The 17026-nt window shown below is 39.5% G+C and overlaps 1 protein-coding gene across 1 annotated transcript in view; it reads left to right on the forward strand.

The window, feature by feature from the left end:
• LOC149835303 (pre-mRNA-processing-splicing factor 8A) overlaps positions 1–17026 on the forward strand; it is a 29568-nt gene that overhangs the window by 8908 nt on the left and 3634 nt on the right. The window contains exons 5-18 of the mRNA XM_090008368.1: positions 8738–9224; positions 9331–10121; positions 10394–10479; positions 10566–10748; positions 11793–12107; positions 12218–12522; positions 12629–13083; positions 13166–13292; positions 13525–13766; positions 13866–13989; positions 14072–14261; positions 14346–14453; positions 14719–14972; positions 16350–16966. Of these exons, the coding sequence (XP_089864494.1) occupies positions 8738–9224; positions 9331–10121; positions 10394–10479; positions 10566–10748; positions 11793–12107; positions 12218–12522; positions 12629–13083; positions 13166–13292; positions 13525–13766; positions 13866–13989; positions 14072–14261; positions 14346–14453; positions 14719–14972; positions 16350–16966 (4284 nt within the window). The remainder of the gene's footprint in view (positions 1–8737; positions 9225–9330; positions 10122–10393; positions 10480–10565; positions 10749–11792; positions 12108–12217; positions 12523–12628; positions 13084–13165; positions 13293–13524; positions 13767–13865; positions 13990–14071; positions 14262–14345; positions 14454–14718; positions 14973–16349; positions 16967–17026) is intronic.

Below are 17026 nucleotides of genomic sequence, written 5' to 3' on the forward strand. Positions count from 1 at the left end.
TGAGACAAAACCATCCCTTCACGGCTCCTGGCAACTTCTATACCTAGAAAATACCTGAGTGAACCAAGGTCTTTTGTAACAAGGTGTTTTTGAAGATGCGCCTTTGTGGCTTCAATAGCTTTCACATCATCTCCTGTAAGAATGATGTCATCCACATATACCACCATAACAACTATGCCAGAGCTAGTTTTCTTTATAAATAGTGTATGATATGCTGCTGACCTATTAAAGCCAAAGCTTGACATCACTTCAAACAACTTTTGAAACCATGCACGAGGACTTTGTTTCAAGCCATAAATCGCCTTTCTCAATCTACACACCTTCTGACACTCCCCCTCAACCTCGAATCCTGGAGGTTGTTGCATGTAAACGGTCTCAGATAGATCCCCATATAGAAATGCATTTTCACATCTAATTGGCACAAACTCCAACCATGCTGAACATCTATTGAGAGAACAAGACGGATGGTACCCATCCGTGCAACATGAGAAAAGGTTTCAAAGAAGTCAATACCATATGTCTGAGTATACCCTTTCGCTACTAATCTGGCCTTGTACCTTTCAATAGAACCATCAGATTTGTACTTTATTGTATATACCCATTACATCCAACAATGTCAGCATCTGTTGGGGAATCAACTAGATCCCATGTATGCTGAGATACTAAAGCATTCATTTCTTCTTGCATAGCCAGCTTTCAGCGATTATCAAGTTCTGCCTGTTGATAGTTCAGAGGAATAATTTCAGCAGATAAGGCTGAAATAAACGACTTCATCTGATTTCCAATTCTGGCATCGGAGACAAAATGAGATATGGGATATAAGGTACATTCTCATGTCCCCTTTCGTAGAGCAATAGGCCTGTTATCATCATTCTGAAGATCACTATTGTCAGTAGAACTTACCTCAGGAGAAGAAGAAGATGAAGGCTCTTGCAGAGGTGGAGCTCTACGCACATATACCAATGGAGGATTATTAAATCTGGAATATGATGAAGTTTGGTTCGGTAATGAGGGCACAAATTTCCAAGGAAAAAGAGGTATAGGTAATGGAAAAGACTCAGCTTGATCAACCTGGAACGGGGAACCGGAAATAGAGTAATATGGAGAGGATTCTAAGAAAGATACATCCGCACTGACATACTCTCGGCGAGAAATAGGATCATAACATCGATAGCCCTTTTGATTTTTTGGATAACCTATAAAGATGCATTTTGTAGCTTGAGTGGCTAGTTTATCACGGTCAGGGCCAAGTTTGTGTACAAAACAAACACATCCAAATATTTTTGGTGAGAAAGAAAAAAGTAGGGTATTAGGTTTTAGGATATGTAATGGAATTTGATCACCCACAGAAGACGAAGGCATACAGTTGATCAGATAGCAAGCAGTGGTAATCGCATCACCCCAGTATAACGCAGGAACATTGGATTAAATCATAATGGTCCTGGCAACATCAAGCAGGTGCCGATGTTTTCGCTCAGCAACCCCATTTTGTTGAGATGAATAGGCACAGGAAGTTTGGGGTTGGATGCCATGATGTTGGTAAAATTGTAACAGACCTTTTGATTTAAACTCGAGAGCATTATCAGTGCGAACAATCTTGACAATAGATTCAAAATGAGTTTTTATTTCAAGAATTAGGGATTTGATGATACTTGGAACTTCAGATCGTTCTTTTATTAAAAATACCCATGACAACTTAGAGAAATCATCAACAATAACAAGATAATAACGACATTGAGTCCTAGTAGGAATCTTACTAGGACCCCATACATCTGCATGAAGAAGTTCAAAAACTTTATTTCTAGACTGACTCTGACTCGAAGGGAACGAGCTTCGATAATGCTTTCCAAAAAGGATGACCAAGACGACGATGCCACTGAACATGACTGAATGAGTGTTCCACTGCAGCATGAACATTACCCATTGGATGATGTAGGTAGTAGACTCCATTTTCTTCATAGCCTCCACCAATCTTCTTCCCCGTCAGCAAATCCTGAAAATGACAACCCATCGGATCAAATATTACTCTACAATTTTGCTCTCTTATAAGGCAACTAACAGAGAGTAAACTTTGAGGAAAGTTTGGAGCATGAATAACATTTTGCAATTGTAATGAGGAGGATATAGAAATATTTTCCTGACCAACGACCAGGGAGGAACTCCCATCGGCTAATGAAACTCCTCGATGAGCATTAATATTCTTTATATTTGAGAAAACAAGTGAATTTTCACACAAATGTCTGGATGCATCAGAGTCAATAATCCACTTACTGTCAGTCGGATGAAGATGATTTCCGGTTGAATAGGCAACACCAGCTACATGAGGAGTGGAACTCAAAGGACGAAGAACTCTGATCTCCCTGCTGCAAATTATATATCTCCTGTTCTACTTGCAGGATACGACTCACATTAGTTTCTTGTGAGTATGTATCACGAAGATTGTCCCACATCAGCAGCTCAGATTGTGACGAAGAAATGAAGTTCCATTTCAGAATTGCAATAACCACATTTACACAAACTACTCAAATACAAACGAAAGTGTCCCAGGTTTCGGCCTACAAAAAGCCACCTGTTGCTGCCCAGAAAAAATGTCAAGCACGTGACCTCTTGAAATTGAAATTTTGGCAACGATGGCTCAGTCCATCATCGACTGTTTATTTGTAACAATAGATTAAACTGAGAATTTTCTTATTGGAAGTGGACCATCATATAATACACCAATAGCCGGCCATGATTGCTTATAAATAAGTCCACTACATATCTCAGGTTACAAGAGTAAGTACTAAATTTTAACATCAAAACATAAAGATGGCAGATCCGAGACAGAAGGCAGAAAAGCCGAGACACGACGGCTGATAAGAACAAGCTGGACTTGTGCAAACTTCCTAATGATTTTATCTGACCAAGAGCAGGTGATCAGGCACAAAAAACCACAAACCCACAAAGATCAGTTGCATTTGCCAGCACAGCGGATGCTTGACGCCCCTCGCCCAAGAAACTTTATCCGGTCAGATTACAGCTGAACGCAAAGTTATAAACCTTCTGTATTAACACGGATGTTAGGATTACCAAATTCATAACCAAATTTAAATAACAAAAAACAACGACGAGGAAGAGGGAGAAACGGAAGCGCAGGGTGGCAATCACACACGAACGGATGAAGATAATTAAACAAGAAAGCAACATCTCGATCGAAGAGAGTATCAATCAAGACTCAGTCCGAAAGATAAAAGATCTTCCCCACAAAACAATCACGCTCCTTCTTGTACACAGACACCACCACAGTCATTAAAGAAAACCCTAAGGAAATAAAAACCGAGACCCACACCCCAACCAAAAATAAAGAGAAAACATTCAAACCAAAGAAAGAGAAGAAACAAAAAAGAGCCCCATCGATGACCAATCCGTCGATACAACGACAAAAATCATTATCTTCATCCCAAGTAACATATTTTCCCAATTTTTCAGGGGGTTCGTCTTCCAACAGAATATGTTTTCGACGATGTCCAGATACCGACATCATAAAAGTTCTGGACCACCTGGCATAGTTGGTTTCATTAACCTTACGGAAGAGCCGTACGAGAAGGGGTTGGCAAAAGCCTTATACTCCCCAATATGTTTCATTTTAGAATCACATTTCGAAGTTTCAGCCATACTGCTCACTTGAACAACAAGTATTCAAGTAGAATTTTCCAACACTGTAAGGAATCAGCCCTGCTGTTTCCAAAAAAAAAACAGCCCACAACCAGCAGGGAATCACTCCAGCTGCTTTCACGACAGAGGGATAACTTAAACTAACACAGCACGAAACAAAACTCTACACAGCAGGGAATCACGACCATTGTTGCGCCCAAACACACCACGACCAACGATAATATTCAGTTGCAAAACAGATGATCACGACAACTGTTGTTCTCCAAACATATAAGACATAACAGCCAATAAGTCTTCAGGGCACAATTAAATAGATCAATCATATCTCGATCACACGCAACAAGCACAAGAAATAAATTTCAGAATCACGGCAGACACGCAATCAACACAAAAAAATGAAATCACGACAGGCACGCAACAACACAGAAACTTGCTGCGTGACCCAAACAACAGGAACAACCAACATCACAACAATCACGGTAAGCACGCAACAACAGGAACACAACTCACAACACAGAAACTTGTTGCGTGACCCAAACAACAGGAACAACCAACAACACAACAATCAAGGCAGGCACGCAACAGCAGGAACACAACTCGTCAACAACAAAAAAAAAACGTCACGGCTGGAACAAAACTCGGCAACATCCAGGAAATCACGACAGGAGATCACGAAAAAAAAAAAACTCCAAACTGAGGAGAAAATGAGGTTACGGCTCCAGGAAATCCTCGCTGGGAGCTCCATCCCTAGATCTGACGACAGATCTGGGTAACATCCCAGATCTGTTATCAGATCTTCCACAATCGTGCAACAACAAACCTGATTTCACGCAGTCGGGTTTTTTTTTTCTCGTTGGTGAAGATCAGTCCTCTCGTGATCACGCTCCCGAGATCGAGGGCTTTGATACCATGTAGAAGGAAGGTCGATGCACAACCACCTGTGTAGAGAGAGAGAGAGAGAGAGAGAGAGAGAGAGAGAGAGAGAGAGAGAGAGAGAGAGAGAGAGAGAGAGAGAGAGAGAGAGAGAGTCGGCTGCACAGAAAAAATCTCGTTACTTTGAATTAGGGCTTCTCTCTATATTAAATAGAGAGAGGTTAAAAGGAATAATTACATCTAAGTCCATTATGAAAACAATTTTTTTAAAAAACCTGTAATATAAAAAGACTTAAACTAAAAGCCACCTATTCTCAACAAGTCTCATGGAAAAAGAAAAAGAGAAAAGTCTACAACAACAACAACAACAACTACGCCTTCATCCCAAAACAATTGGGGTCAGCGATATGAACCAAAAAAGAAATTCATTTTGGGTCTTCCACATGAATCCTTTTCCTCCAATCATTTCTATCCAACGCCATGTCCTCGGTGAGGTTCAAAGCATTCATATCCTTTCCTATCATCTCCATCCAAGTCTTCCTAGGCCTACCCCGACCTCTTTTAACTAATATATTTTCCCATTTCTCCAACCTTCTAACTGGAGCATCATTAGGCCTTCGCCGAATATGTCCAAACCACCGTAAACGATTCTCTCGCATCTTATTTTCAATGGGTGCAACACCTACCTTCTTACGTATCTCTTCGTTCCGAATCTTATCTTTTATTGTATTTCCACACATCCATCTAAGCATCCGCATCTCAGCTACACTCATTTTTTGAATATGATGTCTCTTGGCAGCCCAACATTCCGTACCATATAGTAAAGCGGGTCTAATAGTCGTCCTATAAAACTTTCCCTTCAACCGCAATGGCATTCTACGATCGCACAACACTCCAGTAGCACTTTTCCATTTCATCCACCCAACCTTTATCCTATGATTTACATCTCCATCAATTTCTCCATACTTTTGAATGATGGATCCCAAATATTTGAAATAATCATTCACCGGTATATCTTGCTCACCAAGCTTCACTACACTCCCATCACTACTTCGTTGCTTACTAAACCGACATTCCATATATTCAGTCTTACTCTTACTCAACTTAAAACCTCTAGCTTCCAATGTCTGTCTCCATAATTCTAACTTAGCATTAACCCCAGCTCTAGACTCATCAATCAAAACAATATCATCAGCAAACAACATACACCACGGTACATTTTCTTGAATTGATCTCGTAAGCTCATCCATCACTATCGCAAATAGGAAAGGGCTTAAAGCAGATCCTTGATGTAACCCAACCGTTATCGGAAAATTGGTTGACACCCCTCCACAAGTGCGGACATTGGTTACTACTCCTTCATACATATCTTTAATTATACTAATGTACTTGAGAGAAACACCTTTCTTCATCATTGTCCACCAGAGAACGTCCCTAGGTACTCTATCGTATGCCTTCTCTAAATCAATAAAAACCATATGCAAATCTTTGTTCCTCTCTCTATATCTTTCAATAAGTTGTCTAAGAAGATGTATAGCTTCCATAGTTGATCTTCCAGGCATAAAACCAAATTGATTCTCCGATATCATGACAACCTTCCTCAACCTAGACTCAATCACCCTCTCCCAAAGTTTCATAGTATGACTCATGAGTTTTATACCACGATAGTTTGTGCAATCTTGTATATCACCCTTATTCTTATATAAAGGCACCAAAGTACTCTTCCTCCACTCATTAGGCATCTTATTTGTTCGCCAAATCAAGTTAAAAAGATTTGTCAACCATTCTAAACCTTTCTCTCCCAAGCATTTCCAAGCCTCGATAGGTATACCATCTGGGCCAACTGCCCTTCTTGATTTCATTTTCTTCAAAGCCTCTGCAATTTCTTTCTTTTGAATCTTGCGCATGAAGTCACGATTTATCTCATGAAAAGGAATGGAGAAGTCTCCAAGATCTTGAGCATGACTATCATTAAATAGCTTATCAAAATAATCTTTCCATCTCTCCTTGATCTCCTCATCTTTGACTAAAACCCTTTGCGTTTCATCTTTGATACATCTAACCATACCCAAATCCTTCGATTTCCTATCTCTCATCTTTGCAAGCCTATAAATATCCTTCTCGCCTTCTTTGGTATCCAACTTGTCATAAACCTCCTTATATACCTTAGCCCTCGCGTTTCGAACAACTTTTTTAGCTTTCTTCTTTGCTATCATATACTTCTCCAAATTCTCATTATCACGACTCTTACTTAGATTTCTATAACACTCTCTTTTAACCTTAATAGCTAATTTGACATCCTCATTCCACCATGATGTATCCTTACCTAGTGGTGCACCGCCTTTAGACTCACCCAATACCTCCTTAGCTACCTTTCTCATACCACCCGCTATCTTATTCCACATTGATTCTGAATCCTCCTCGAGACACCAATCAACTTCCTTAACTACCTGCTCTACAAACATTCCTTGTTTAGCTCCTTTCAGTGCCCACCACTTAATTCTAGGATCTATCCTATGTCTATCCCTTTTGCGGCATTGTCTAATTCTAAGATCTAAAATTAAGACTCTATGTTGTGTAGCTACACTTTCTCCTGGTATAACCTTACAATCGATGCAACAACCCCTATCTCTCTTTCTAAGTAGGAAAAAATCTATCTGACTCGTATTAACCCCACTTTTAAATGTTACGAGGTGAGACTCCCTCTTCCTAAACCAGGTGTTTGCTAAGATCATATCATAGGACAAACAAAAATCTAAAATCCTTTCTCCACTTTCATTTCTTTCTCCTATACCATAGCCTCCATGGATATTCTCAAATCCATCCCTACTAATGCCTACATGTCCATTAAGGTCACCGCCGATGAAAAGCTTTTCTTCATAAGATGTCTCTTGTACTACTCCATCTAAATCTTCCCAAAATTGATGCTTAATGGAATCATCTAAACCTACTTGAGGTGCATAAACACTAATAATATTAATAATATCCGTACCTAATACTAATTTAATAAGTAAAATTCTATCACCCTTCCTACGGACCTCAACTACATTATCTATAAACTGACGACTCATAACAATCCCTACTCCATTCCTATTCCTATTTATTCCTGTATACCAAATCTTATATCCCCAAGGTTCTATCACTTTAGCTTTCTCACCTACCCATTTGGTCTCTTGAAGACATAAAATATCAATCTTTCTCCTACACATAACATCTACTAACTCTACCAACTTACCAGTTAAAGACCCTATGTTCCAAGTGGCTAACCTAATTTTATGGTCTTGGACTAACTTCTTTACCCCCACCCGTCCAACAAAGTGAGGGAACCCTTGCCTATTTGACACCACACCCGGGCGCCGGTGTGACGCGTCGCTTCTGGGCGACGACCTAGCAACCCTTGCACATTTATCACTGCCTCCGGGCCTAGAGAGTACAGTGCGTCGCTCAGTAGGGAACGCCCCAACAAAATTCTCATATTGGTTCATTTTCATAGGATATGACAAAGTTTTTATGCTGGCTGTCACAGGCCTACCGCAACCCTCCTCCTTTATCCGGGCTTGGGACCGGCAGTGTATAACGAAAAGTCTCTTTGAAAAAAAAAACCCGCTTTAGGATAGGCTGCTGGTGACAGTTTAAGCATAAACTGTAAATCCTGTGCTCGAGGTTCATGCTGGTTTGTCTTGAATTGATGTATTTCAGTTAGATGTTGAAGTCTATTCTTATGTTATGTAGCCAAGAGTATGTGTTATAGAATTGGCATCAATATCATGTGGATGTATTGGTTCTACCGTGTGTGTGTGTGTGTTTAATATCCTTGTGCACGAGAAGGCTCGTGTATGTCGCGTGGTTTTGTCTCCTTTGTCTAAACATGCTTGTATGCATGTGAAGGTGTGATCTGGTAAAGAAGCAACTATTATGGGTCAAAAGGAATTGTTGCACTCTCTGCAGCTAATAGTTACCAAACAGTGTAAAGATTGACTTGGAGTTACACTGTAAAGTTACACCTTTTCAATCTCATACTTGCACCACTGGGTCACATCTTATACATAAAGATGAATGACATTTTGCGTTGTCCTGTTCACATGAGATTGAATTCTCTTTTTTTGTCTGACTTGTGGGTAGGGACCTCATTAAAAGAAAAGTGTATAAATATGATGCATGTTCTGCACTATATTGGTTGTTCTCATCCTTAATTTATATTCTATTGCAGGCGGTCCCAAGTTTGAGCCGTTGTATCGAGATATGGAGAAAGGTGATGAGGATTGGAACGAATTCAATGACATCAATAAACTTATTATCCGTTCACCACTGAGGACTGAGTACAGAATAGCTTTTCCTCATCTGTATAACAACCGGCCTAGAAAAGTGAAGCTTGGAGTATATCATACTCCCATGATAATGTACATTAAAACAGAGGATCCTGATTTACCAGCATTTTATTATGACCCTCTGATTCACCCCATCACTTCTATAAACAAGGATCGCCGAGATAAAAAAGTTTATGAAGAAGATGAAGATGATGACTTTTACATTCCTGAAGGGGTGGAAGCTTTGTTGCAAGACACTCAACTATATACAGACACTACAGCTGCTGGTATATCCCTTTTGTTTGCTCCTCGACCCTTCAACATGAGATCTGGTCGAATGCGGAGGGCAGAAGACATCCCCCTTGTGTCAGAGTGGTACAAGGAACACTGGTATGGTTTCTTTATGATTTTCTCATGAAGGATAAGCATGATCCTACTAGTAAATTTTGATGTAAAGTTCTTGCCTAATTCGTTTGATCTTGAATTGAATTTGCAGCCCTCCATCATATCCTGTTAAGGTTCGGGTGAGCTACCAGAAGCTGCTGAAGTGCTTTGTATTAAATGAGCTGCATCATAGGCCTCCCAAAGCTCAGAAAAAGAAGCACCTCTTCCGGTCTCTTGCTGCCACTAAATTCTTCCAGTCTACTGAGTTAGATTGGGCTGAAGCAGGTCTTCAAGTTTGTAAGCAGGGCTATAGCATGTTGAATCTTCTGATACATCGAAAGAATCTTAACTATCTTCATCTTGACTACAATTTTAATCTGAAGCCTGTCAAGACTCTCACCACTAAGGAACGTAAGAAGTCGCGATTTGGAAATGCTTTTCACCTGTGCCGTGAAATTCTACGTCTAACAAAACTTGTGGTCGATGCCAACATACAGTTTCGTTTGGGAAATGTAGATGCATTTCAGTTAGCAGATGGATTGCAATATATTTTTGCACATGTGGGTCAATTGACTGGTATGTACAGATACAAGTACAGACTGATGCGGCAAATCAGAATGTGTAAGGACCTGAAGCACTTGATTTACTATCGGTTCAATACTGGACCTGTTGGAAAGGGTCCAGGTTGTGGTTTCTGGGCTCCAATGTGGAGAGTCTGGCTGTTTTTCCTTCGAGGAATTGTTCCTTTGCTGGAAAGATGGTTGGGAAATTTACTTGCTCGTCAGTTCGAGGGACGCCATTCAAAGGGAGTTGCCAAAACAGTCACAAAGCAACGAGTAGAAAGCCATTTTGACTTAGAACTTCGAGCTGCTGTCATGCATGATCTTATTGATGCCATGCCAGGTACACTCTCTTGCTGTATATACATCTATTGTAGGCTTTCTGGGTCATTTCTTTTTTCATTTAATGCTTTCTTCACATATTATAGATGTCATTTCTGTCTAATTCTTCTATTCTGATATTAGTTTCTGCAGTTGCTGATCCTTTTGTTGGTCTGTTGTGGCTGTGAATTTGTTTCCTCCACTGCTGATATAATGATTTTGCATGCCATCTTCAAGTTGTTTGTTTTTTGGCTACTGTGTATAGTAACTGCTCTGTAATTAATTGCGTTCCAGAGGGCATCAAGCAAAATAAAGTGAGAACTATTTTACAACATCTTAGTGAGTCATGGCGCTGTTGGAAGGCAAACATCCCTTGGAAGGTGTGTAAAAGAGTTTCTTTTTGGCGGTTTATAGGTTATGAATGCTTGTGTTCTTTTACTTGTTCCTCATAACCATTGTTTTACAGGTTCCTGGGCTTCCTGTCCCCGTTGAGAACATGATTCTTCGTTTTGTGAAGTCCAAGGCTGATTGGTGGACAAATGTTGCTCATTATAACCGTGAGCGTATTAGAAGGGGTGCAACCGTTGATAAAACAGTTTGCAGGAAGAATTTAGGCCGATTGACTCGCTTATGGTTGAAAGCTGAGCAGGTACTGCTTTTCTTTCTCCAAATGTAGGAAGTACACGGTGAAAGATGGCTTTATAAGATTTTGCTATTGCACGAGTTTGAGTCTGCTGTTTACAAATTTTGAAAGCATTTGTTACTTTGGTTTTGTCATGTCTGTCTTCTGAGAACTATCACTTGATTGGCTTTGAACTGAAAACTGGATATGGCCATTGCTTTGATCACTTGACCATCATTTGGTTGGATTCCCATCTGTACCTTTGTACTGTCCTTGCTGATGCATTTGATTCTACACCAGTCCAGTGAGAACTGATCCAAAAGACCAATTTGATGTCCAAACTTGTCACATTCATAATATGTCACGTTTTATTCTGTAAGCCCGTTCCAACCTGACAGTTTGGAAATAGACCTAGTAAGTAGGTCCATTGGCTGGTTGCGTCAGATGCACATGGTTTTTGTGGTACATGGATCTGGGTCCAATTTGGATGTTCATAAACCAGACCATGTCTGATTTGACATCTGATTAAGATCCAGAATTTTTACATGTAAAGCATTTAGAAAATAGAGATTTCTGTTGGGTTTGGTTCTTGCGACCCAAACCTGGATCTGGATCTGGCTAAGCCGGGCTTGGTCAGTGCTAATAGCTTATCCAGGCTAAGTTTTGGGCAAATACCAGCACATCAAAGTCTGGTCTGGTCCTCATCCACCTGAACATGGCTTAGGTATGACCAGTTGACAGATTCTATCTGCGTCTAGGTTTGCCCACAGTTACAAGTTTCCTTACAAGTTCTTTCTCTCTCTCACTCTCTCTCTCCATACGATGATTTTATGCAAGTGATATCTTTCAAAAAAAAGTTATTGTGCATGGGATGTGCAGCTCTCAATATTGGGTTACAGGGAGCCAAACAGTGCCTGCTAGTCCATGTTTTCCAATTTTAGCATGTCCATATTGATGATGGAAGTGACACACTTAATGCATGTAATAATGTGGCATAGGTTGCTTTTATGTTATTGCCTTATTGGTGATTTTGAATTGCTTATTCTGGAATCTGGATTGTGCTATATGTAGGAACGGCAACATAATTACTTGAAAGATGGCCCTTATGTCACACCTGAAGAAGCAGTTGCTATTTATACGACTACTGTCCACTGGTTGGAGTCAAGGAAGTTTTCTCCTATTCCATTCCCTCCCTTGTCGTACAAGCATGATACCAAGCTTCTTATTCTTGCACTCGAGAGGTTGAAGGAGTCCTACAGTGTGGCAGTGAGATTGAACCAACAGCAGAGGGAAGAGCTTGGTCTTATTGAACAAGCATATGACAATCCACATGAGGCACTGTCACGCATAAAACGTCATCTTCTCACACAGCGTGCTTTTAAGGAGGTAATCTTACATTTGGTTTTGCATCTAAAAGATCATACGACTTTTTAGTATTCATGGTTTTGTCCAAACACATGCTTGAATTTAATAATTGAATTTGGATTTTTTTTCAGGTTGGAATTGAATTCATGGATTTATACAGTTACCTAATTCCTGTATATGAGATTGAACCTCTTGAGAAAATCACTGATGCATACCTTGATCAATATTTATGGTATGAAGGTGACAAGCGCCATCTCTTTCCCAATTGGATTAAGCCTGCAGATTCTGAGCCACCTCCACTTTTGGTTTATAAATGGTGTCAAGGTATAAACAATCTGCAGGATATATGGGACACAAGTGAAGGACAATGCGTAGTGATGCTTCAGACCAAGTTTGAGAAGTTCTTTGAGAAGATAGACTTGACTTTGCTCAACCGGTAGACATGCATGTTTTTTTAAGAACTTTAAGAATCATTGCTAACATCCATCCTCCTCTTCCTGTGCATATATGTTTTGATTGTTTTCTAATTTTGACATTTTCAGACTTCTCCGACTGATTCTTGATCACAATATTGCTGATTATGTTACTGCCAAGAACAATGTTGTATTATCCTACAAAGACATGAGCCACACAAATTCATATGGTTTGATCCGGGGTCTTCAGTTTGCTTCTTTTGTGGTGCAATATTATGGTTTAGTCCTCGATCTCTTGCTTCTTGGTTTGACCCGTGCAAGTGAGATTGCTGGTCCTCCTCAAATGCCTAATGAGTTCATCACATACTGGGATACCAAGATTGAAACACGCCATCCTATAAGATTGTATTCGAGGTACATTGATAAGGTCCACATACTTTTCCGCTTCACTCATGAAGAAGCAAGAGACCTTATTCAGCGGTTCCTTACAGAACATCCTGATCCAAACAATGAAAACATGGTTGGGTATAATAATAAGAAATGTTGGCCAAGGGATGCACGAATGAGGCTTATGAAACATGATGGTAAGTTGCTTGTTTCTTTGTTTGGAATAAATACTAGGTGATTCTTGAGAAGTAACTGAAAACTCTTTTTATTGTTTTGCAGTCAACCTGGGAAGAAGTGTCTTCTGGGACATGAAGAATAGACTTCCTCGAAGCATTACAACATTTGAGTGGGAAAACAGCTTTGTTTCAGTATACAGCAAGGACAATCCGAACCTGCTGTTCAGCATGTAGGCATATGCTTTAGTATTAGCATTTTCTTTCTGAGATTCATGAAGCAGTGTGGTGGAGCATACTTCCCTCTGAATGCTGCTCATTTTTTCAGAGCCATGAATACTTTGTTGCTTTCATATTTTCTGCTTAGAGTTACATCTGCAGCCTTATTGTGTTTGAGTCTTGGCTTGTCCACTGCAACTCTGTAGATCTTCATTTTGTAACATATATGACTGTTTTCATTTCCAGGTGTGGTTTTGAAGTGCGGATATTGCCAAAGATTCGTATTACTCAGGAAGCTTTTAGCAACACGAAAGATGGAGTATGGAAGCTGCAAAATGAGCAAACCAAAGAGGAAACAGCAGTTGCCTTCTTACGTGTTGATGATGAACACCTGAAGGTGTTTGAGAATCGTGTCAGGCAAATTCTTATGTCATCAGGCTCAACAACATTTACAAAGATTGTAAACAAATGGAATACAGCACTTATAGGTATTTTTCTTGTTATATAATTTCTTATTTTCAAAATATCTGCTGTTTGCATGACACCTCTATCAACGGTTGTTCATTAATGTTGGTTTTCTTTATTAGGTCTCATGACATACTTCCGTGAAGCAACTGTGCATACTCAGGAGCTGCTAGATTTGCTTGTTAAATGTGAAAATAAAATCCAAACCCGTATTAAGATTGGATTAAATTCCAAAATGCCAAGCAGGTAAGTAAATACTTTATAAATTTGTAGATATCTCTTAGAGGTGTCCTTTCCCTTGGTTTTCATTCGTATTCTCTTTTTTCAGATTTCCTCCTGTCATATTCTACACACCAAAAGAAATTGGAGGGCTTGGAATGCTGTCAATGGGTCACATATTGATTCCCCAAAGTGATGTCCGATATAGTCAACAAACAGATGTTGGTGTTACACATTTTCGAAGTGGTATGAGCCATGAAGAGGATCAACTCATTCCAAATTTATACCGTTATATTCAGGTAAAGAGAGTGCACTGTGCATTATTCCATGTGGTCATACTTTTCCATCATGTCCTTTGTTTCTGACTCTGATTTTTCTGTCAGCCATGGGAAAGTGAGTTTAAAGATTCTCAGCGTGTATGGGCTGAATATGCACTGAAGAGGCAGGAAGCTCAGTCTCAGAACAGGCGTCTGACATTGGAAGATCTTGAGGTTCTCTCTCTCTCTCTCTATATATATATATATATGCATTCCAGTGGACACTGCAGTTATTGCATGAAATTCAGCATTCTGTTTGGTAGATTGTTTTATAAGTGCTAGTTGTTGGGTCGTTAACCACTGGACTTGTCTGTGGTTTTGAGAGAGCTATTTTAGAATTCATGACAACCTTACAATTTGATGTGCATCAATTCTCGTGAACTCTTTGCAAATCTCAATGTGTTGCATAGATTTGACATTATTCATGTACGCTGTGCAGGATTCTTGGGATAGAGGTATACCTCGGATCAACACCCTTTTCCAGAAAGATCGACACACGCTGGCATATGACAAAGGCTGGAGAGTGCGAACTGATTTTAAACAGTATCAGGTCCTCAAGCAGAACCCTTTCTGGTGGACTCATCAACGGCATGATGGGAAGTTGTGGAACTTGAATAATTATCGGACTGATGTCATTCAAGCACTCGGTGGTGTAGAAGGCATTCTTGAGCATACCTTATTTAAAGGAACATAGTAAGCTGCTATTCTTTCTTATGTTTCTGAATTGTTTGTGTTACAAGAATATGTTATCACCATCTTATCATCTATGTCACAGGGATTCTGCTAGCAGGGTGCCGCACCCGCATCGACGCGATGCACCCAGGGTTATTTTGGTCCAATTTTTCGGACTTAAAACAAAATTGCCAAGAATTTTTTTTTAATGTATGTCACAGAGATTCTTCAACTAGGTGCCACACCTGCACCCGCACCCGATGCGGTCAACCTGACCCTGGGTGCAGTCAACGCACCTAGGGTCATTTATGTCCAACTTTTTGACTTTATATATATATATATATATATATATATATATATATATATATATATATATATATTTGCCGCACCCCCGCACCCGGGTTTTTTGGAAGTGCTGCATCCCCGCACCCGCACCCATGTGACATAGCTTATCATCAATAGTTTCTAGCCTTGTACTCTAAACATGTGCTCACAACGCATTAACCAAAGGTTGATGATTCTAATAAGATAACTACATTAATAGAATAAATATGTTCCCAGCTACTCATGTTGGGTACTGATGTAAACATGATGAAACCCAAAATTGACACGGGTATGGTCTTTTCACTGTGATTGGTATATCAGAGCAAATTTGGCACTACCGTTATGTCCGATTAATGTGAAGAGAAAAAAGTCAGACTATGCATGACCATGTATTTTTCTCATTTCATGACCTCAAGAAACCATGATTGATTGCTTTATCCTTCACTAATAGTAATTACTTTATTTCATTTTATGAGGCAATTCTGTTTAATATTTTCGATGCAATTTTCTTTCTTTTTTTTTTAGGCTTGTGATTGAAGTTGGCAGTTACCACATTTTATGTTGCTATCAATGAAGTCTTTCGTGTTTACAACTTTGATGATTGGTGATTGATAATTCCTCTTCTTTTTTAGTTTGATTCATAATGACTACAATTGCCATAAAAACGCTAAAATAATGAATTCTTGATTTGAACATTTAATTTGTTTGTTGTCTTAATTTTTTATACGAGGTGATAGTTTAGTTACTTTTCTTCTGCCCCAAATTTCATTCTTATCTATGGTTACCATTGGAGACAGAGATCTGTGTTGTAGTCACCTCATTCTATTTATTAATTTATGTATCTTAATCACTTGCTTGACATCTACTTCATATGGGAAGCCCCATCATGGACAGCAGTCTTATTCTCCATCTCAAAATGGCCGGCAAACCTTCTATCTCCAATCTGAATGTTTGGAACCTTCATCAGCCGATTGGTTAATTTGGTTATGACCTTGAAGTATTCTATAAACTCAAAGATAGTTTTGAATCATTCGAAACAAACAATATTGATTCCTTGCATTTGGCAATTGGCAGTTTTCCAACTTGGGAAGGTCTTTTCTGGGAGAAGGCATCTGGTTTTGAAGAGTCTATGAAGTATAAGAAGCTGACAAATGCACAAAGATCTGGGCTCAACCAAATTCCTAATCGTCGATTTACACTTTGGTGGTCTCCAACTATAAATCGTGCTAATGTTTATGTTGGTTTCCAAGTGCAATTAGATCTAACTGGAATATTTATGCATGGAAAGATCCCAACCTTGAAGATATCTTTGATTCAGATTTTCCGTGCTCACCTTTGGCAGAAGATACACGAAAGTGTTGTGATGGATCTTTGCCAGGTATTGGATCAAGAGTTGGATGCGCTAGAGATTGAGACTGTGCAGAAGGAGACAATACATCCCAGAAAGAGTTACAAAATGAACAGTTCTTGTGCTGATATCCTTCTCTTCGCTGCTTATAGATGGCCAATGTCTAAACCTAGTCTAGTGTCTGAGTCAAAGGATGTTTTTGATCAGAAAGCTAGCAATAAATACTGGATTGATTTTCAGCTCCGTTGGGGAGATTATGATTCTCATGATATTGAGCGTTACACCAGAGCAAAGTTCATGGATTACACCACTGACAATATGTCTATTTACCCTTCCCCTACTGGTAAGCATATTAGTTTTAACAAGTTCAACTTCTTAGTTCTTGTCATTGTTAATACAAAAA

The sequence above is a fragment of the Nuphar pumila genome, chromosome 6 (genome assembly GCF_984573655.1).
Source record: "Nuphar pumila chromosome 6, dmNupPumi1.hap1.1, whole genome shotgun sequence".
Lineage (NCBI taxonomy): Eukaryota > Viridiplantae > Streptophyta > Magnoliopsida > Nymphaeales > Nymphaeaceae > Nuphar > Nuphar pumila.